This window comes from Aulonocara stuartgranti, assembly GCF_965226115.1.
Source record: "Aulonocara stuartgranti genome assembly, chromosome: 13".
Classification (NCBI taxonomy): Eukaryota; Metazoa; Chordata; class Actinopteri; order Cichliformes; family Cichlidae; genus Aulonocara; species Aulonocara stuartgranti.
The window spans coordinates 10,400,219-10,423,881 of NC_138949.1; the positions used below are offsets into that span (position 1 = coordinate 10,400,219).

At 44.6% G+C, this 23,663-nt stretch overlaps 1 protein-coding gene across 1 annotated transcript in view; it reads right to left on the bottom strand.

The window, feature by feature from the left end:
• cdh23 (cadherin-related 23) overlaps positions 1 to 23,663 on the bottom strand; it is a 196,456-nt gene that overhangs the window by 69,332 nt on the left and 103,461 nt on the right. Inside the window, exons 10-13 of the mRNA XM_082556277.1 lie at positions 22,160 to 22,272; positions 20,201 to 20,389; positions 15,119 to 15,268; positions 14,421 to 14,579 (exon numbers count right to left, since the gene is read on the bottom strand). Of these exons, the coding sequence (XP_082412403.1) occupies positions 14,421 to 14,579; positions 15,119 to 15,268; positions 20,201 to 20,389; positions 22,160 to 22,272 (611 nt within the window). The remainder of the gene's footprint in view (positions 1 to 14,420; positions 14,580 to 15,118; positions 15,269 to 20,200; positions 20,390 to 22,159; positions 22,273 to 23,663) is intronic.

Here is a 23,663-nt window from a genome sequence, read left to right on the forward strand (position 1 = left end):
TCTGCCCTTTCCTGTAGAGGGCGTCTGAGTTATGAGTCCAGTCCAGTCTATTGTTCAGATGAACACCAAGGTACCTGTAGCTGTCCACAGCCTCAATGTCCATACCTTGGATGTTCAGTGGTTGCAGTGGAGAATGCTTGTGCCTGCGGAAGTCTACCACCAGTTCCTTGGTTTTACTGGCGTTGATCTGGAGGTAGTTCAGCTGGCACCAGTCCACAAAGTCTTGGGTCAGACCTCTGTACTCCTTGTCGTCCCCATCAGTGATGAGGCCGACTATTGCAGAGTCATCAGAGAACTTCTGCAGGAAGCACTGGGTGGAATTGTGGGAGAAGTCTGCAGTGTAGATGGTGAAGAGGAACGGAGCCAGAACCGTTCCCTGTGGGGCCCCCGTACTGCAGACGACCCTGTCCGACACACAGCCCTGAGTCCTCACATACTGTGGTCGGTCGGTGAGGTAGTCCAGGATCCAGGTAGTGAGGTGATGGTCCACTCCAGAGTTCACCAGCTTGTCCTTTAGAACCGAGGGAAGAATAGTGTTGAAGGCACTGGAGAAATCAAAGAACATGATTCTCACAGTGCTTCCAGCGGTCTCCAGGTGAGCGAGGGAACGATGTAGGAGGTGAATGACGGCATCATCCGCTCCAATGCCAGGCTGGTAGGCAAACTGAAGTGGGTCCAGTGATGAGCTTGTTAGGCGCCGAAGCTGAGCCAGGACCAACCGCTCCAGGGTCTTCATCAGGTGGGATGTCAGAGCCACCGGCCTGTAGCTGTTGAGGTCCTTGGGGCGTGAAGTCTTTGGCACTGGTACAACACAGGAGGTTTTCCAGAGCTGTGGGACTCTTCCCAACCTCAGGCTCAGGTTGAAGAGGTGCTCCATCACCCCACACAGTTGGTCCGCGCAGGACCTGACAACCCTCGAGCTGATGCCATCTGGACCCGCTGCCTTCTTGCCATTAATCCTCCTCAGTTCCCTCCTAACCTGGGTGGTTGAGAGAGACAGGCTGGAGCCTTGTGTTGAGTGTGTATTGGATGCTGTTGTTGGGGGTGGGGGGGAGTGAGCAGGGTGAATAGAGGAGGTGTGAAGTGTCTGAGGTGGAACAGCAGCAGTGGGGGTGGGTGAGTCTGCAGCCGATGTTGCAGACTGCCTCATGGCTGAGTCAAATCTGTTGAAGAAATGATTCAGTTCATTTGCCCATCTCACATCCCTCCCAGGCAGAGAGTTCTGCTGTTTGTGGCCCGAGATGGTTCTGAGGCCTCTCCAGACTTCACCAACGTTGTTTTGTTGAAGCTGGTTCTCCATCTTCTGCCTGTAGCTCTCCTTCCCATTCCTTATCAGTCCCCTCAGCTCTCTCTGCACCCTTTTCAACTCCTCTTTGTCTCTGGATTTGAAGGCCCTCCTCTTCTGCTTGAGGACGGTTTTAATTTCTGGGGTAATCCAAGGTTTGTTGTTGGAGAAACACCGTACAGTCCTGGTAGGTACAGTGTTATCCACACAGAAGTTTATATAGTCAGTAATGCATGTAGTAAGGCTGTCGATGTCCTCACCGTGGTCATCACAAATCACCTCCCACACAGTCGACTCAAAACAATCCTTAAGAGCCTCCTCGCTCTCCTCTGACCATCTCTGTACTGTGCGGGTGGCTGGTGGCTCCCTGCGCACTAAGGGCTCATACCCAGGGACAAGGTGCACCAGGTTGTGATCAGATCTGCCCAGGGGAGGGAGAGGTGATGAACTGTATGCCTCTTCTGCATTGGCATACAGTAAGTCCAGTGTTTTATTGACTCTGGTTGGGCAGGCCACATACTGGGTGAAGGTGGGCAGTGTGGAGTCCAGTGAGGCATGATTGAAGTCCCCTGATATTATGAGAAGGGCTCTCGGTGATTGTGTTTGCAGTCTGCTGACCACAGAGTGGAGAGAGTCACAGGCTGCATCCGCGTTGGCCGAGGGGGGGACATACGCTGTTATCGCGATAACATGCGAGAACTCCCGGGGCAGGTAGTACGGACGCATGCTAACGGCTAACAGCTCAATGTCTCTGCTGCAGAGTTGCTCTTTTACAGTGATGTGCCCAGGGTTACACCATCTGTAGGCATCTTGTGTTGACCTTGAGGGTGTTCAGAGAGATTGATGTGTCCATGCATATATACATTGACCAGCCATACAATCACAGGGGAAAAACAGTAACAGGTGAGGGGACTAATTCCTGGTCATTCTGCTACAATCCAATGGTCTGCTGGGAAACCTTAGTGCAAGAGATTCATTTTACTTATGCTCACTCCACCTAACACAGTGTTTGAATCCCTAGCCTCCCTAATGCTGGACAAGGCACTCTAGAACTGCTTAGGAAAGTGTTGCAGAACACAAAAGCATCCAAACCAACGACCCGAGTAACCTTAGCTATCCCAGATCCCAAGAGGATGCACAGCAAACACACCTGTTCAATGGAACAACCACCAAAAAACCTACAGGCCCCAAAGGGTCAAGCTCTGACCCTTCAGTACATGGAACCAGGGTCTCTGCATTTGATGTCATAGCATGTCTAGCAGAAAGAATGTGGCAGGAGATTTTTAGGTTCTGTGGATTGCTATATTTTTCCAAACATAGCCTGTTATGACAGTATCTTAGATTTTGCAGTATTTCCAGTTAGTTGTGAAAGGCAATCTGCTGTACCACTCCCAGCAAGTACATTTTCCCTTTCAGTGTAAACAGATCTGCCTCCAGGTCTTGGCAGGGTCTCTCCGGGTGATCTGCCGGGAGCAGTGGGTCTCTGTGGTTAGCATGCTCCTCAGTGCAAGTTTTATTTTCAAAACTAGTTCATTCAGTTGCTGACTCAAGCTAGACTGTCATATACTCCACTGCACGTGCCCTGAATTTGGCTACTCATAGATGTCCCTTATGTAGACCACTGAGGACTGTGTTTCTTAAACTTACAGCAATGACCAGGTATGCCCTCTTCATGCCTGTGCCAATATATTATACAAGAATCTTCCCGTGGACACTCTAAAATCACAACATCATTTATGTGACACATTAATCCATCCAGACCTACAACAACCTCTGACATCATGCTCTTTTAGAATAGGGGCCAAGTGATGTCATAAAGGTTGTTGGTTTAGCAAACTCTTTAGCTAGAGGGATTTACAAAAGACCCATGTTACAGTCAAGACTCAGTGAGCTTAGTGAAGTCAACACATATGTAAGGATCACTTGTCTTTTTAGACACCACCATCATACTGCTATCCAGTGGTTCATCAACTCTCCTTACTCCAGTCTTCTCCATTCACTCTAGGTCTTTCTTGGCTTTCAGAGTTAGTGATAAGGGAATCCATTGTGGGGTCTTTAAAGAGAACAGCATAGCACTGGGTTTCAGTTTGACGGTAAATAGGTGCTACCTCAGACCAAGACCATTGCACACCTTCAAATATTTGTTCTTCAGCGTCTCTAGGCTGACACTAACTACTTGAGCTACCAGGCCTAGCACCTCAACAACAGGTATGCTGAGCAGAGAAGAGTGCAGATGCCAAGGAATATGTTGTCTTCTTCCTGAACCTTATACACTGCTCTTGATGAGGCACACACTCTTTTATAATGGCAGATCGAACAGTTTGCTGGACACTCCACTTTTGGGGTCTGAGGGACTTTTCCACATTTCTAGCATTTAGACAGTCTACTAGTCTATACATGTTACTGGCTGGGCTTTTTTCCCCTCTTATTGAGTTTCTTCTTCTCGTGAAGATGTTTATCTCTGCTCATAACGCTATCTAACAAGCATGTCTCTCTTTTTCCCACAGTATCCCACCCACGTGTATATCTTTATATCCTAGAACCAGCCTGTCTTTGATTAGCTCATCATGAAACATGCAACATAATTGCAGCGTTCTGCCAAAGAATATAAATCAGTAACAGATGAGTCCACAGTTTCATTTTCTCCTTGTTTTCTCAAGTTAAAGGATGATTTTTCATATACCACATTTGTTTTGCCAATAAAAAAGCTGTGGAGTCCATCTCTCACCGTAGCATACTGACAGACAAGTTCAGCCCCTCCTCTTGGCGTCCGCTTCATCACCCATGCAGTACATGACTGAATGTTTACCTGGTTGTCTTCTGATGTTGTGTGGAGATTACTAGCTTGCTGAAAACACTCAAACTATCTACTCCATTTCACCCATTTCTAATGTTTGCTGAAGTCAAAAGGCTCTGGTGGCTTTAGCCGAGTGTCACACTTGGCCTGGAAACGGGGCCTTATCCACGCCCTGCAGCTGCTCTAACTCCATTGTCTGCGATCTCACCCAGGCTTTTCCAAACGCCGGTATATACTATCCCACTTGTCACACCATGTTTCCTTACCATTTAAACTCATGGGAAATCATAGAGATCCAGTATCCTGGCACAAGCATCCATCATTGTGCACAACTTTAGTCCCTAGTACAACAAAAATAACATTACCCAGAACCGTCTGGGCCTCCTTATATTTCCGACATAACCATCGCACCACAGAGGACTGCTTGCTGGCTGTGGCTCAGCTGTTTGATATGGGAACTGGAAAGGATTGAGCTTTGGGAACGGCCAGTTGGTCTAAAGTCTTGAACACAGTAATAAAGACTGGATTGTGTAGTAACATCTTGCTCCTTAGACTGGTGTAGTTTAATTTCATTTCATTGTATTAATATAAAAATGTATCTTTTCAAAAAAAAAAATTGTTGCTTCCCTTTGGACTTTAAATATATTCTTTATACAGATTGTTGTTCGTGTATTATTGTGGGGAAAAATAAAATAAATTCTTTAGTTAATATTGGTGCTCCCATCTCTGTCCTTGGGCTAGGTTGCGCTGCTCTCCCCTGTGGACCCAAAACAAAAACGAATAAACTAATAACTAATAAATAAAATAAAAATCATATATATATATATATATATATATATATATATATATATATATATATATATATATATATTTCGACAGCAGATGGCAAAAGCTGCTGCCCACAATAAACAGTTTAATGACTGTAAGGCACAGGTCTTTTCTTTGTCATCTCAAAGAGTGTAGCTGATGAACAGAAATAGAAATTCTGTGTTGTCCCAGTGGCTGAGCCTTAACAGCAGATGTCTGAGGCAGGCCACATTTGATTATTTCTGGACGACTTCCTCCTTTGTAGCTCATAGAGACGGTACGAGAACCTCAGCATTTCACTGGCCCAAACTTAGGCTACGTCCACACGTTTTCTCTCAGTTTTGGCCTCCCGTCCACACTGAGATAACGTTTTCCCCGAAGGAAAATGCAGCGTTTTGAAAACGCTCTTGAAAACGAATACATTTGAAGACGGTGCTTTCACGTTGCAGTGTGGGCAGCGAAAACGGAGACTTTTGAAAACGATGACGCATTTTAGCAATGTGATGCAGTCATGTGACCAATTAAACAAAGATAGCAGTGGGCATTATACAGCAATTTTGTTTGCTCTCAATTTTGACAGCCCTATTAAAGATTAATATCAGTTTGTACAAGCTTCAGATAGCTTTTCTTCAAATTCCTTAATTCTCACTCACTTTTGCAACTTTGTACTTTTGTGTTACTCGCAGCAACAATTCCACCTCATTGTTAGTCCATTTACAAAAACTCGGTGCTTTTCCTCAAAATTTTGCAGTGACGTTTCAATGAGCCAGAAAGTAAATAAACGAAAGTGGTGTGCGGATCGATACTGAAATATCGATTCTTCCGATACTAGTAATTTATGTTCTAGAATCGATTCTCATATTAAAATATCGATATTTTAGTACTTTGGGGTAAATTTGTAGTTTATCATTAACAGGAACACAGTGGAAAGAAACTATATCATTCGGATCTTCTAAATTTGAAGGAACTACTTCCTCTTACGCCTTTCATAGTCATATGCAAAATACGGCTGTATAAATGTGTCGCAGCCCCTGGCATGTGCACTCAGAACAATGGCTGAGCGTAAACGGAGTCATGTGTGGACGTATTTTACCTCCACAAACAGCCAAGACGCGGTTTCCGATACATGTGGCAAGACAGTGAGGTGTTGTGGCAACGCCACTAACCTCGTCAAACACCTCAGAGTAAATCATATCACAGAATATGATGAGCTTATGTTGAGGCGAAGTGAAGAGGAGGAGGACAGGTGCTGCTAGGGCGAGACAGGCGTCTCTCGTGGAGTCCTTTAATGCTGCAGGCAGGCAACGTGTTTAAACAGTGCACAACTTCAAGTTTTTTTTTATTTCTATATGATTATTCTGTACAGTAGTCTGATGTCCTGTAATCATTATGAAGCGATATACTTATATTATTATTACTACAATTACATAATACAATTATATATTGTGGCGTGTTGGGGGAGCAGCTAGTTCTCTCCCATCATGCCTTGGGACATGTGCTGCTGTTTAGATGTTCTTGTTTTATTGTTTATGGTTACGTTACTTTTAACTGTTATCTTGAATGTTGTGTTTACGCTGTGGTGCAGAGTCACTGACAGTTGTTGTTTTGTAGAGAGAGTGCTGTACCCTGAGTGAGTTCTGTTGTGCTGTTGTTGACCCCTGAGGCACACTGTAGCAATGGCAAGTGTTTTAATATAGAGCTCCCCCTACCAGTTTGGGGTTGAACAGCAAGTTCAATCTCTCTGTGAGCTTCTTTGTTAAGGTTCCTCTGAATGCCACATAGGTGTCAAAAGAGGGCTTCCAAGAGCATGGCCACTATTTTGAAAGAGGAAGAGGAGCTGAGGAAGATTGAGGAGCTTATCACCTGCCTGGAAGCAGTGAATGGAGCACAACCAAAGAAGTAGGGAGATCCCCGGGCAGCAGCAAACCAGCCAGGGGAAGATCTGTTGGGCTTACCAGATGGAGCCTCACACCCCTGCCCACTGGGAAGCTGTCGGAGCTGCAAAGGCATGCTGCAGGCTCCAAGACAACGAGCAGCCAGCCAGCCTCCACTCAGGGTGATGCCTGGGAGCAGCACACCCTCATTGCTGGCAGCTGAGGGGGACAACGCCAATGCCTCCTGGACCAAGTACAGCCGACACTGCCACCAGGGGCTCCTGTCTGGGGGAGCATGAAGCTGCCACGCTATAATGGGGAGGCACCTCCAGAGACCTACCTTATCCAGGTACAGCTGGCTGCTCAGCTAAATGGATGGTCAACAGAGGAGACAGCTGTCCAGGTTGCCCTCACCTTGGAAGGCAGGGCCCTGCAGATCTGCACAGATCTTCAGCCAGAAGAGTGTTTAAGTTGGCCTGCTGTTGCCAGAGCAATGCGGAGCAGGCTTGGCCTCCGTACACATGCAGATGATGCCTGAGATAAACTTGCCAGCTGCCCACGGAGACAAGAGGAGAGTCTGGGTGCCTATGCTGCCGACCTTCGTCTTTACGCACGAAGACGGTACCCTGGTTTTGATGCTGCAGCACAAGAAGAGCTTGCTCTCCAGGCTTTCGTTCGGGGTCTCCAGCCAAAACGACTACAAGAGCACATCCGTCTGCATGCACCGGAAACCCTGGCAGCAGCTCTAACTGAGGCAGAAAGAGTGGAGCATGTGCTCAGCTCAGGTGCACGCAGCCCTGGCACAAGTCACCGAGTGTGTCAAATGAAGTACAAAAGGAGCAACCAGGAGGAGATGGCCCTCCAAACCACCATCACACCACCCTGGCGATCTCGGCGAGGGAATAGGCCAGCAGGTGGCTAATCCAGGGACAACTGCCATCGGTGTGGAGAACCAGGCCACATTGCACGCCTGGCACCCCAGCTGCCGTTAAACTAAGGCGGGGTGGCACAATGGAAGAACTGCCCCCCCACCACCAATCTGTCCTCCGAATCACACTTGCGGGTTGGCTGGCTTGCCAGACACAGGGACTGTATCCGGACTGTGACCTTGCTGGCACCACCTGTAGAGCCCTGATAGAAACTGGATCTACGCTTTCCTTGGTACAGGCAGGAGTCCTCCCTGGTACTGACAGCCCAAGACTGCAGGGTTGGCAGCCTACTCAGCTCCACATCACCACAGTCACGGGGGAGCGTGCCAAAGTTAAGGGGGAAAGATCCCTCCTGGCGACTGTTGCTAACTGCACTGTGGACCACCAGTTCTGGCTAGCCGGCATCCAGGACCAATGCATCAGTGGTCTGGACCTGCTGGCCAAATGGGAGGCCACAGGGTACGTGTCCAGAGGAATCCTTTACCTGGGCACGGAGGCTGTGAAGCTCCACACCACCAAGGAAGTCCCGCTGCCTGCCTCCACTTTTTCAGCCAGTGTCAGGAAGCCTGAGGACCTGTCGCCGCTGGCGGTGGAAAGGGCCTCTCCTTCACCAGCAGTACAGCAACTGTCCACAGAGACCAAGCAAGCTGTCGAGGACTTATACCAGAGGAGCTGCGAGGGTCTCCAGGCTGATCAGCAACGGCAGCTGTGGGAGATACTCGACTTGTTTGCCGACATCTTTGCAGCCAAAGATGCGGACTGCATGCAAATCAGGCTGGTACAACATGACATTGACACTGGGGATGCACGGCCCATCTGCCTCTGCCCTCGTCGCCTTCCCCTTGCCAAGCGTGCCGCAGCAGAGCAGAAGATCAGGGAAATGGCAGAGGTGGGCATTATCGAACCCTCAGACAGCCCCTGGGAAGCCCCGGCCGTACTGTTTCGGAAAAAGGATGGTACCTGGCAGTTTTGTGTTGACTATCGTCTACTCAACAGCATCACATGCAAGGACTCCTACCCATTGCCCTGGATTGACGATGCCCATGACGACATTGCTGGGTCCTGCTGGTTCAATTCCCTCAATTAGCGCAGTGGCTACTGGCAGGTGGAGCTGACGCCAGAGGCCCGCCCAAAGACTGCTTTCTCCATTGGTCAGGGACTATGGCAGTTTAAGGTGATGCCCTTCGGCCTCTGCAATGCCCCAGCCACATTCGAGCACCTAATGGAGAGGGTTCTACATTCCCCACGACCGCTGTGTGGTCTACCTGGATGACCTCCTTGTCCAAGCAACAGACTTCGAGAAAGCTTTGGCTAACCTGACTGCTGTTTTCCATGCTATCCGCCAGGCTGGCCTTCGTCTCCACCTCAAAAAGTGCCACCTCTTCCGAAAGGGGACGACTTTTTTGGGTCACATTGTCAGCAGAGCTGGGGTTTCCACTGATCCTGCGAAGGTGGCTGCTGTGAAGGACTGGCCCATTCCAGGCAATACTGCTGAGTTGCGGAGCTTCCTTGGCCTGGCATCATACTACCGGCGTTTTGTCAAGGACTTTGCTACCATTGCAAGCCCCCTGCACTGGCTCACACAGGAGGGCCGAGAGTTCCACTGGAGTGAGGACTGCGCTGTGGCGTTTGATTGGCTCCGATCTGCACTGGTTGAGGCACCGGTGCTAGCCTACCCAGACCTGCATCTTCCTTTTGTCGTGGACACCGATGCCAGCAACACGGGCGTGGGGGCTGTCGAGAGCTGCTGACCATCATCCTGGGCCTCTGCCATTTCAGACCCTACCTCTACGGGAAGAAGTTCCTCCTGTGCATAGACCATGCATCCCTCACTTGGCTGCTCAGCTTTAAAGAACCGGAGGGACAGCTAGCCCGGTGGTTGGAGACGTTGTAAGATTACCACTTTGAGGTTCGTTACCGGGCGGGACGTCTCCACACCAATGCAGATGCCCTCTCCCGACGTCCTTGTGAGGAAGAACAGTGCAGGTACTGCCAACACCTGGAGGACCAGGAGGGCATGACTTTAGTGATAGCGTCACCACAGGGTGGCCATGAGAATGACTCTGTTCCAGGTGGGCACTGTAGCAGTCTTCAGGTCCAGTCCGCTGCAGGGCACACTGAGGGTCTGGAGGCCATGGATCCCAAACAGCTGCAACATGACCAGAACCAAGACCCTGCCCTTTCACAGGTTCAGTGTTGGATTGGGGCCGGTCAGAGACCATCATGGCCAGAAGTATCTGCACTGGACCTCAAGACCAAGGCTTTCTACTCCCAATGGGCTAACCTCACAAGCCGGAACGGCCTCCTCTATCACCGCTGGCAGGCTCCCGGGGGTCACCATGAGGTCTTCCAGCTCTTGGTACCTCAACAGTTGCGGTCCAGGGTCCTCCAGCTGGTCCATGGTGTGGCGGGGGCAGGACACTTTGGAGTTACCAAGACTCTGCGGCGACTTCGGTCTCGGTTCTACTGGCCCAGGTGTCGCCAGGATGTAGAGCTCCATGTCCATCTGTGATGCCTGCACGTCTCAGAAAGGGCCTTCCCAACACTCTCATGCCCCCTTGCAGCAGTATCAGGTGGGGGCTCCCATGGAGTGGGTCGGAGTCGACATCCTGGGACCCTTCCCCACCACTGGCCAGGGGAAGCGCTACATCCTGGTTGCCATGGACTACTTCACTAAGTGGCCTGAGGCCTATTATGCAGTCCCTGACCAGTGTGCGGGGACCCCGGGTTGGACTACCTCCACAACCTCCTGGCCCGGCTATGGGAGGTGCACCAGTTGACCAGGCAGGCTCTCCGAGACGCAGGCTCCCAGCAGAAGCGAGCTTCTGATAGCTGCTGCAAGGGGGAAGGACTCTCGCCAGGTCAGCATGTGTGGGTCTACAGCCCGGAAAGGAAGAAAGGGCTTTCCCCCAAACTGATGAGCCAGTGGGTTGGACCCTGCACTGTTCTGGAGAGGCTGTCCGACGTGGTCTACAGGGTGTGGCTGGTCAAATGGAACAGGGTGGTCGTACTCCTTCGTGATCGCCCGGCACCCTATCAGCCCTTGAGTCCAGAGACTTTGCTATGGACATGCTGGTTGCTGGGGACAGCTAACCACTCAGGTGGGGGCTGTGTGGCATGTTGGGGGAGCAGCTAGTTCTCTCCCATTATGCCTTGGGACATGTGCTGCTGTTTAGATGTTTTTGTTTTATTGTTTATGGTTACATTATTATGAAGTCACTGACAGTTGTTGTTTTGTAGAGAGAGTGCTGTACCATGAGTGAGTTCTGTTGTGCTGTTGTTGACCCCTGAGACACATTGTAGCACCGGCAAGTGTTTTAATAAAGAGCTCCCCCTACCAGTTTGGGGTTGAACAGCAAGCTCAATCTCTCTGTGAGCTTCTTTGTTAAGATTCCTCTGCATGCCACAATATTGTATTATGAAATACAATGAAACATTACATTTTTGTCGATACCACCCTGAATTTTACTTGGTATCGGATCGGAAAGGAAATCAGTGGTATCGCACATCACTAATAAATGGCAGACAGAAATGAGGCAGGTCGAATCTTCTTGCGTTTCACGCATGTGCAGTACTGGAATGTGGACGCACAACTCCGTGAAAATGACTGAAAACGCTAGTGTGGACGCCGAGCGTTTTGAAAACGCCATTTTCAAATCTATGTGTGGACGTGGCCTTAGAGCAACCCCCCACCTGGGATAGGGTGCGCAGCTGCTGATGAAGGTTAAGGTGTTAGGAAATACCACCATTAAAGGGGTGGGGGATGTCACAAGGTAGAATATTTGGGTTTATGTCCTTTGCCTGTTTATTTTGTGCTTGTAGCATTTTAGCTTTTTTTTCTGCTTGTTGTTGGTTTTATTTGTTTTTAGATGTCTTGATTTTAATTGATATATGTGTAGTTTTAATAACCTGCCAGATTTAATGACTGTAAAATTGACCTAAATAAAGAGTGTGAGAGAAAGCTGCCAAGGATTTCAGCCTGGGGCAGGTCACTGAGGAACATTTAGTAGCTGCAATATGGAGATATAGGTGGGAGATCTGATCAATACCCAGAGATATTATAAGTAGCCTAAAGCAGAGGAACATGGAGAATGCCAGCGTAAGATGCCAAAGTAGAAGATGTGCTGCCACAAACACCTTGCCATTACTAACCGACCATAACGAGACCCAAAGCTAGATGCTATAGTCAAATCTGGAGGAGCCAAAGGGCAGAGCCCAGAGCTTCGCACACCTCTGTTAGTAACCTGTTTCAACTCTTTGTAAAGCAGCTGGACTAGTGTCGGGATAGCAGGAGTTCCAGAGGGGCATTCGGGATTAGGAGCTGTGTCGGTATCAGAGTTGTTTGCAGCAGCTCTGTTTTACCAACAGCACTGCCCAGTGTTGTAGTATCAGGAGGGAGGCACAGTGTTGAGGGAAGAGGTGTGTTTGCTGTCTGTGGCAGGCTGTTTGATATGGGGATGGGAAAGGATCATGCTTTGATCTGAAATCTTGGACAGAGTAACACAGACTGGACTATGCTGTAACAGCATGTTTGTCAGGCTGGTGTAGTTTATTTTATTTCATTTGTTTTAATGTGTATATCTTATGAATAAAGTTTTTTTGACAAGTTAAGTTTCTTTTCCTTTAGTATTTTAATGCTCAACTGTTTTACTCTTTTTAGTCACTTTTATTGACTTTTATCGAGTCAGGTTACCTTCTATTTACAGATTGTTTTCCTTTTATTATCGAAAGGGAAATTAAAATGTGTTTTTTTCCAAACACATCCTTGCTCCAGTCTCTGTCCTTGGGCTAGGTTGCATTGCCTTCCCTTGTGGAATCAAAACAAAAACTAATAACTTAGAAACAAGATTTCCCCGGCTCTTTAAAACCTAGGTGGCAATATCATTAATAAAGCAAGTGGAAAGTTACCACTTAGCCTTGGCCCCACAGAGCAAAAGAGCACAAACTTCACCACAGATACAGAATTTGCAAGATGAAGAAAACACGATTCCAGTCAGCAAAAGCACTGTAATGGCCATCAAGTAGTATTACTGACATCAGACTATGTGTAGAAGTCTCTAAACATGAAAGCGTATAGATGACTAGAGATTTTAGAGGAGCTGCAACATGTCAGTGGGAATATTCAAGTCTGGAGCTGTTTGCTTTTTCCTGGAGTTGGACACCTGCACCAAATGGATTCCTCTCTTGCCAGAGACAAGTGCTCTTTCATTTCTGTAGAGACAGGAGACGCCATCTGCATCTTTGCAAAGAAAATTTCATAGTGCAGAAAAAAGAAAGAATCCCAACTGAAACAGAAAATACTTTCCAAGCACCATGTGAAGACCAAAGAAGGTCAAAGAGTACAGACAGTCATGGACTTTCATCTGACGTCAAAAGTATAAGCTCCACAGCTTTAATATTAAATACTGTATATACTGTACCCTGTAGGTGTGTATGTGTCTGTTATTTCTCAGTCTCAAAACCCACCTAGAAATGTGTACTATATTAAACGCCTCTTTAAAATGCATGTTACGTCTCAATCTCAGAGGACTAATGTCTATATCAGTGCAGTTTTGTGTGTGTTTGATAACAGGTCAGACAATCGAAACCTTTATCTAACAGGGTATACGAGTTCTGTCAGTCATGCCAGTGTATATTCCTCACTGAAGCCGTCACATTTCATTCTGTTTACAGTCCACTCACTCCCCACAGCCAGATATCAGGATTCCAAGGCAAACCACATGCTGCAGCACGAGGCCAACACCAGCTATACTTATTGGGTATTAGACGGCCCTGCAATCTCCGTTTCATGAACAACTGGTCTATAAACACTATTGATTTTCACACTGTGGTTTTTGGCACATGTTTCTAGTGGATTGTGGGCGTTCATCACAGCGATGACTAGTAATGAATAATAATGCAGACTTATGAGGAGACAGTCAGAGATGCTTTTGTTTTTTTGTTTCCTCATCTGATTAAAGCAGTGGCTGCAGGTGCTAAATGGTGGGACCCTGAGATCATGAGGTGGAGCAGCTACAAAGCTACTTCAAGCTATGTGAAACTACATAACAATGATAGACATGGAGGAAATAAATAATGCAACATATGATAAAAAAAATATCCTAAACTCAATTCTTAAATTGCATTATTTTGTATGGAGTCATGCCATTATTATTGACATCTGTAATTTCAATACAATATGAAAAGCAATACACCTTAACCTCCTCTGATAACAACAATCCAATTAGAACTGGCATTTCTACAATATGCTTCAATTTGTTACAGATCAAAGAAGTTTAGCGTAATATGAAACTTTAAATCTTAATTCTGAAGGTAATTTTATCTGGCCCAAACAATGATATGGACTAACCACACTACTGTTCTCTCCCTAAACCACTGTGCTGTCAGTAATTTGGTTAACTGTGGCCCAGTATAGTAGATGAGAAGGTAACTGCGTTTTTCATTTGTGTTTTTCAGTTTCAGGCACTGCCTTGCTTGGGTCACATTAAATTCTTACTCGTACGGGAAAGTCTCAAGAGAGTACCGGGTCACGTGGGCTAAACAAACACTTCAAGATTTCATCCCCAATAAAGCAAGCCCTGTAAAAGTTACTAGTACAAGCCAGGTTTTATTGTAATCTGTTTGGAGCCATGTTAAGTTTCTCTCCAGGAATAAATCCCCACTCTGTGAGTAATTTATCACGTTCCCAGCTGTGTAAACACCACACAGCGGTTCACTTAGAAACTCACCAGGATGCGCAGCAGCGATGTACCAGGTGGTGTGTTTTCAGGGAGGCTGATGTTGTAGAGGGGTCTGCTGAAGATGGGGCGGTTATCATTCTCATTGATTAGTTCAATAAAGATGCGAGCAAATCCCACATGATCCGACATGGATTCATTTGCATAAAGCTGAGAGAGAGAGAGCAAGGAACAGAAGCAATGAATACACACAGACACATGAATGTTTCCTCAGATATAAAGAATGATTAAAGGAAAAAACAACAGATTATTATGCATGGAGGCTGTTGGTTGCATTCTAAAAAGTGTAATCTGAATTTGCTACTGAAATAATTTATTTAAGATTTACAGTGTGCTACTCTGATTCTATAAACAACTCGGGGTTAAACTGAGGTGACAAAATAGCAATTTCACTGTTCAAACAACTCGGTGCTGTTTAGAAAGAGATATTGCTCCAGTCTAACTGTGCCTTGTGTCCAAACAAATCAAAACACTTTTCAAGAAACATAATGAAGTTACATTCGGATTTTCTTTTTCACAGCTCTGGCTTGGTCCACAGTTCATTTCCATTGATTATAAATCTTTAAGCTACTTTAGGCTTTTTAATAGATATTATCAAAAAAACCAACAGCTATGCTTTGTTGGGGTGATGCAGGTTTCTCAGGTAAATCTACAGGGCACAACTACTCAAACTAAGTTGAAAAACTTACTGAAAAACTGAAGCTGCGAATCTGTTCGTAGTCCAGCGGCATGGCAACCCTCATCCTGATGTCGGCACGCCCTTGCACCGCTGTGGGGGAGATGGTGAAGTATTCTGAATTGTTTCCTGTCAGAAACACTTGGAACATGCTGTGCACCCCCTGCCATAGGAAGGATAAGAGAGAGGATAGAATAAGAGCAAGAAAATTGTGTTTTTAAAAGATGGAGCACAGTCAGGTGGCAATATATACTGAGTCTAATCACATTTAATTATAGGGGGAAAAAACATGTCTATCTATCTCGACAGGATAGATAGACAGCATACATATTTTTCACGCATTTATGGCTGTTGTACCTAGAATGATGTATATCAAAAGCCTGCATATAGTCTAGTAGTGTTAGGTAATAACATGTACTAACAACAGTGTAATAACTGTATGATATTCATGTGTTTTCATTTAAATATTTCTCTGTCTTTGCTGGTAAAATGATAAAATTGCAGCTATACTAAAGATTAATGTATCGCTGATGACAGGACACGAGATACTTGTAATTTATACCTGTACAAATGCATGAATGATGTGGAAGGGTTATTCTCTTTTTCTGACAACGCTGTATTTTATTCTGTTGTATATAGTATCTTATTCTTCTTATCTTATCGTATTCCAGTGTTTTTCTTAATTTTTGCTACTGTAACTTTGCACTGTCCACTTTCTGCTGTAACACAACAAATTTCCCATGGGTGGGACTAATAAAGGTTTTCTTATCTTATCTTATTTTATTTTATTCCAAACTTTTCTTTCAATATGTCACATGTTTGTGTTCGTACTTTAAAATAATAGATTATTAGAGTTTTATATTTTCTAATTAGTTTTTTTTCTGGTTATTATGATCATATATCATATATAAATCTACATAGCCAAATACAAACACAGCCTCAACAGAGTCACTTTGATATGAACATATTTCATATTTCTGGTATTTTATTAGTTAGTTTTCTGAGCACACAATATTATTTCAGTTAGTTCATTTATTTTCTTGAAAGTCCCCCCACCTAGTTTTAATTTTGAGTTGTATTTAATTAACAATAATAAATGATCTTCAAAACCAGGATCAGCATGTAGGCAGCAGCTTTTTTATTGTCAGTCTTGAGCAGGATGTTTCTTTTCTGAGAACAACTGTGAAATATGTTGAACGCTCATAATGAAGCAGTTATAAAAAGGCACACCAAACAATGCACCAGTGAAGAAAATGTTAAATCGAGACGGAACAAGCCAACTCGAAAATTCCTTCAGGATGCATTTGGCGTGGAGGAGTGCACTTTGTACAAAAAGAACAAAGTGACAAGCCAGAATATTAATAACAGTAACACTGAAAGGTCCAACTGTGATCAGACATAAGAATCAAATCATAGCCCATACCACAGATTCATCACTTCTCCGTCTGTAAAACTTGGGTCACAGTTTAAGTGATACACAGAATTTATTCCCCATTTATTTCCCACAGAGCTCTAAGAGTAAGTCAGACTGCATGAATACCTAGCCAGAGAAGAAAACCATATGCTTTGCGCACATTGTGTGTTTTATGAGAGAGGAAAAGGGGTTGACGTGATCCCTGGTGACAACCATGACTATCTACCTCAATCCAGCTACATTCGTTTGTGTTTGCTTTCTAGCTCACTGCAGCGTAAGTTGCCAGCACAATGTTTATGATTATGTAGATTATGTGAACATGAAGACTGATTTAGAAATACTATGTTTTGTGTCATTGCAGTTATGTGTAATGAAAAAGTATATATATGAAATTTGGAATAATGGAGGGAAAAAAAACCCCAACTCATCTTTTCCTTCTCCACTTCTTTTTCCTCAGATAAATCCCCACGTGCAGATGCATTATGGGTAAATATAAACCAGTGACATCACATCTCTGAAATACCTGTGGCTTTCTTGAGCGGGAGAAAAAACCCCATCTCTAGGTCCTTCCTGTCTTGATGTATAAAGCTTCAGGGCAGCCAATCATGTAGCCATTGTGGCAGACAGAGGAAGACGGGTGGCGTGGTCAATTGGCATTATGCTGCCAGTTGAAATAGCCCCCTTGTTTTTGTTTTCGTCTGTGGGAGAACCATTGTGGCTGATGACTCCTATTTAAAAGACCATCCAATATGCAGGGATGTCACCTCAAACTGCCCATAAACGTAATTGCCCGTCCATTTGCTTCTGCCTTTAGAAGCCCCCAATAAAAGCATCCTGTCAGATGCAACTGCCACAAAGTTTAGTGACAAGCTCCAGCAGCAAAAAGTTTTTAAAGATGCTAGCCAAGTAGAAGAGGATATGAAGGCAGCGACAGGCAGAGAGGTAACTACCACTTGTGTCATAGTCTAAGAAAAGAAATGTCTGCCTATAATCCCTTACACATGGAAGGAGTGAGATTACAGAGCAGGTGTAGTGGAGTGTGAATGAGTTTGTGTGTATCGGCAATGACATGCAGGTTTAAAAGATCAAAAAAGCAATAAAAAACTGCAAGACAAAAAACACCTCGTGGGCTTTACTCCTTGCAATTGATGTACTCGTGGCTCTATCACAGCAGAGTAACAATGCAAGACTGGTAGAGTTTAAAATGCCCCGGAATACGTTTTCTGCATTTTCTCTTTATATTTTTTCCATGTGACACTTTGCTTTTTAAGCTCTTTTTGATGTCTTTTGTTTTGTTGCATGATGATGACTTAACAGTGAGCTGGGGCTGCTAATGCGCCGATTCTGGTAAGTGCTTTCGAATGCAGCATCTACGGCGAATCTAGTAAATTAAAACCGTCTCGGAGCCATTCCCCCATTTGCAATAAGCAATCTTAGCCCAGATATGTTAGGTGTCTGGAAGCCTCCCCTGAGCGAACGCTGATATTGGTGGTGGTAAAATGTTGGTTGCTAACCTACAGAGAGACCTCTTATCTCATGCCAAGGTGTCTGGGTCGTCACCCCACCTGCGTGCAGCAACACGCTTGCAGTGCTCTCTTCTCTGCTTGCTGCTGGAACACAGGCAGAAGCAAACACGCCATCCCTAGAATGGATAAACAGACCTGCTGCTAAATATTCCTGCTATCTCTCCTTTCAAGTGCTGTATTCCTCTCCTGACTGTTTTCTTCCTGCTCCACCAATTACTACGACTTATGATTTTGCTCCTCTCCTCTCCCCTCCGCAAGTCTGTTTCTCTTTATTCTCTACCTTCTTTTCTATCCACTTGACTCACAGTTATCTGTCAAATTCCACCCTGGCGGCTGCTGCGCCTGAATCAATCAGAGTTGACTAGTTTTCAGCTTATCTGCACCCTAGGTGATTGATTTTCCTCGTTAGGTATAATTTGATGCTCTATCCCATCTCTTCCAGAGCAAATTAAATTGTAGTCGAGTCCAATGCGCTGGTGTGAGCGAGCGTGTGCATATGTGAGCGAGGGAGAGAGAAAACGAGTGAGACAGAGCAAGCCTAAAATGTTTGACTTCTGTGTATATTTTGGTGTCTGAGTGTATGTGACTGCGTGTCACCACAGTAGGCTGATAGATACAGTAAATGGGAAGTGGCGGGCAAACCAAAGGAGGCTGTAGCACACTCCTGCTGACAATCCACACAATCCACATGACATAGTGAAATATAGTTTCACAGAGTGGCTGATGTTCTTTTTTGGCTGTGCATTTATAAACAAGATAACAAGATAGATTAAAATGTATCTTGTTAGCTTGTTAGTGCCGATCTATTCCAACTGAAAGTAAAAAGTCTGAAATCTGATAAAAACAAACTTTGAACTATCAATTCTGCGTGTTCCAATCAGGTTTATTTATTGCACTAATCACATTCTCTTCATACTGAATATTGGATCTGCTTGTATGATGCAGGAATGCAAAAATACATCTAACATTTTGTCACATCCTGATTTACTCTTGTTCTCTTTTACACTAGCATACTGTACTGTACAATAGAACTATGTAGCAAAATTAAAGGTCTAAGGCAGACAGAATATTAGAATGTGGTAAAGACAGCATCTTTTATCTGATATAATCTTTAAAAGCATGCCAGGATTGAACTAATCAGTATCCCACATGCAAAGACAACTTACAAAAGATCAATGATAATATTTTAGTATGTCTGTATCTTACCAAACAAGAAATATACTGTCACATTTACCTATTTTCCTCAGTTATGGCACTGATGAATGCCTAAAGACATGCTTTGTCTTTGTTGCATGATTTCATGATTTTATCCAGTTAGACATTTCATGTTTCCCCAAAATTAAATTAAAAGATTTCTAACAAAACAAACAACAGATTTCGTCTATCTTTGCTTATTTTCTATAAATTTTTAGCTTGAAGATGTCACACTGTGTCCATTATTCAAATTATTGCAGTTCAGTAATGATATGAATAGATAAATACTCACTTGTAGCATTTTGATTAATTACCACATTTCTGACAAAAGCCCCACCAGGTTTACAAGAAATGGTCGATTGATCATAATCCACCCAGGGCTATCACCACAGGTGGGTAAGCCATCAGCATTACTAAAGGGGGAAATTTCACCGGCTAACTGGCCACCCCTAGATGAGCCTGGCTCACAGCCCTGAGGATTGCTAGATGAGGACTTGGGGCAAAAAAGTGTGTTGAATATTTGCAGTTATTCATCAGAAATTGTTTACTACTCCTTTTTGGACATAATTTTGAAAGGTCACTGAAGTTGTCACTGGAAATACTTTAATGTTTGATTGTGTTATTGTCTGCCTATTTTGTGCACCAGGACTTTTGACGTGTAAAGTTTTGCCAGCACTGATCTAAGAAGTCTTCAGTTGTGGGCAAAAACTGGTTTTGTAACCGCTAAATTCAATCACTGACATGAGAATATTTGCAACAGATGCCATGAAAGTCACTTCAGATGTTCCGGACATATTGCATTCATTCCTGAGTCTGATCAAATGTTCTTGTGTAATTAAAAGAAAGGTGTTGATGAGAATAGAGAAGCCAAAAACGTAATGCCTCCCGCTACAGCTGTTGTCAGCACAGGGGCATACAAATGTTGTGAATAGTGGAAACCATTAAGATGTGATCTACCCACCTCGTCCTTATCTTCTGCCTGGATGAAGAGGGGCAGGGCAAAGCCCACCTGTGCCAGTTCGGTGATGCGGACCCGATATTCAGAACTGTTGAACTTCGGGGCGTTGTCATTCTTGTCAATTAACAGGATGGTGAAGGTGGTCACCACAGTTGCCCTAGATGGACTGCGGTCATCATTCAGCTCGGTGGCCTAACAGGAAGCCAGAGCAGGAAATGTTCATCAGAGAGAGAAAGAGAGAGAGAGACATAGCGAGAGTGAGAGAGAGCGATCCATTTGATTGGACTGAAAATGTCATTCTGGATGGAGACGGTCAGCACGCAATCTCACTCGGTATTTACAGCTGTTCATTTATTGGATCAAAAGGTAGACAGACGGCCTAAAAGCAATCACAGAAATAGGCTCAAAGTGAGGCCAAGAGAAGGCCAGCACATGTACATCCACACATACACACTCATACGCATGAACACACAATGAGATTTAGGTGAAAGAAGTCCAATTGAGGAGACACAATTACACACACTCTGTTTTTGCCTGCCTCAGTTATTGAAGATGGCTGCCCTCTGAAATGAAAAAAATAGGAGGGAATGATAGAAAGGGGCAACCACTGTCTTTTATTGACGAACGAGTGTCACAGGCAATAGGAGGAGAAGCAGAAACAACATGCTAGTCTGGATAATCAGATAGTTTAGCCTCTTTCGTAACAGTGCTCCAGAATAATTTGACCTCCACTTCCACGTGCTCAGTGCTATCTAAGCTGCCTGAAGTTGAGAAATTAGTTGTATTACTACGGCACACTCCAATCAATAGCAGCACCGGCTAAGAAAGCACAAGAAGAGGAGAGAAAATTTAGAGAGGAGGGAGAAAAATCCATATCTTATAAATAAATTTTTGGGTGACATTTTTTTCTTTTCCAGCCTTTTTGCTCATTCTACTTTTCTGGTTAGTAATTATTGATTTCAATTAAAAAGACAAGCCTGAGCCTGGAATATGTTTGCCAGAATCTCTTTTTGTATTAAACCTCAGAGCCAAATGTATCTCAATGGTCTCTCGTATAAAAATGTCACGCGACCTGCTTTTTATTACCAATAATTGCAGCCAAATCAGTAAATGCACAAACGCCAGAGAGGCCATTTCTCTTAAGGTGTGGCAGATTTGACTTGTCAAGCTATCAAGATCACGAATGGAATATTGTAACTACACAGAAAAATGAGGCCTTTGTTCACAAATCTTTCCGCTTTCAGCAGGACTTGGAAATCCATTTCACGCGCCCTCACACCCTGTGGGAACCACTCGGTGTACAATGGTGGAGGAGAAGAAATAATGACAACAAAAGTGGAGGACTGGACAAGGTGGCAAGGCTCCGGGTTGGGAGGTGGGGGGACAAGGGGGGGGCGAGAGGGAAGGAGTGACATGCTAAAAAGCCAAGCGAGACAGACTTGGCTCATGGAGGGATAGAGGGATTCAGAGATCACACCTACTTCAAACAAGAGAAAAGGGGAAAAAATGGAGGAACAAAGGAGGCCTCAGCATTAAGGAGGACTCTAAATCCTCTTCCTCTTTCTTGTTCTCTGCTCCCCTTGTTCTAATATCTGCTCATTCAGCACGAGCCTCTGGAGGGGACATTATCACAGAATCGCAAGCATGAATATGACCACTAATGAGCCCAATAAAAGCACTTGAGTTTGTCAGAGTCTCATTTGTGCAGAAGCATATTGACAAAGCATCTAAAGATATACTGCACGCACATCATACATATCTAGTTCTAACTGATTTCCTGCATAAGCAACAGACTGTATATCCAGTCTAAGAGATCTGTTTAGTTGGTCTTTGGAGACTATATAGAATACACTTTCATATCAAAGTTCTCTCTTAATCCAGCGGTGAAGCAGCCTTTCAGTCTCTTCTCTAGCCTACGACAGTCCCTCCACACAATAACTCCCCCCACATTCGGCAGCTCACCCTGACAGTCAGAGAGAATCCTGCTGAGTAGAGGGGGTTTTCTCTGTCCAGCTGCCCATTCACTGTCAGGGATCCACTGATGTAGTCCAGGGCAAAAACACTGTTTGTGTTTCCTAGATGGAGTGAGAGAGAGAGGGAGAGAGGGAGACCAAAGAAAGTCAGAGAGAGAAACAAAACCTGCATAGTTGATAATTCAACATGTCTCCTGGGATACAACAAGAATCCTTTGGAAGGGAAGGTGGTGGATGAGCGATGTGCAAGTCTCTATTTCATGTAATATGGATACTGCATTCACTGTGCTGTCTTTTATCTCTGTACCTCCCTTAGGCTGGCTGACCTCCTCCAACCTGTCCACAAGCTGCTTCTCCTAAACCCGCTTTATTTCTGTCACACTCCCCTTCCCTTTTTCACTTCTTTATTGAGTTCATCTGTAATTTATGTAGTGATAATGCTGTCAGTAACTGACTGCAAGCATAGTTACACATCCCGGGAACTACAAGCATCGTGGCTGATATCGGAAAGATCTTTTTTTATTATCACTGTTAGTGTCACGGAGACTTTTTTAAAAGTTAAATAAATGGGCTACTGTTTTGTTTGTCTGTGAATTCTCATATGCAGGCATAAAACCATTTGTGCGTGCACCATGGGTCTCCTGTATCATTTGTGCTGCTGATTGGCAGTTAAGTCGCGATAAAAGCATCAAAGACGACGCATGCTAGTAAGAAAGGATGGGATGTAGGACATCAAATGTTTTTAAGTTTGAATTTAAAACAATCTTTACTTAGAAACTAAAACCCACAGATGAACTTCAAGAACATATTTGGATGTATAATTTGGTATTAATAGAATCTTATAATTCTTATAAGAATTTCTTAAACTGTAACATAATAGGCTTACAATACAGATTGACTGCAGTCACCCCTTTTTGCATGGGTTGATAAATTGCATTAACTTTGTCATACTCCATGCACTCCTTCAGAGAGGAGCATTTCAAATTATGAACGCTGCACTGTTCTCATTAACAAGTTCAAGTGTGCCTGGTGTTATCCATTCACTTCAATTAAACAGGTTAAAATATTAGACCGAGGCCCACTTGAGTCCTCTTCTAATATTTTCTTATTCCCTCTATTCCTTTTCAAATTACCGTCCTTCTCGTTAACTTTCACACCTCTCTCACACTTTTCTGTGACACTTTCTCTTTCTGTCTCTGTCTCCCTCTCTCTCTCCGACACCCTGCTAATTACACCCAGCAGATGGAGAGCACAAACAAAAGTACACCCAATGGCCCTCACCTCTTCACTTTTAATGTTCTCTTGCTCCAGCCCCGCACTGCCTGGTATCTCCCTCTCTCAGATCAGATGCTCAAGTCTCACTCAGAGAAGCTAATGCCTTTACACTTTCAGTGTGATCCTTGGCGCCGATGATGTGTTATATGAGATGTGAATAGCCCTTTTGAAATCTCTGGTAAGTAGCACTTTATAAATGTGAATGTTATTACAGCAAT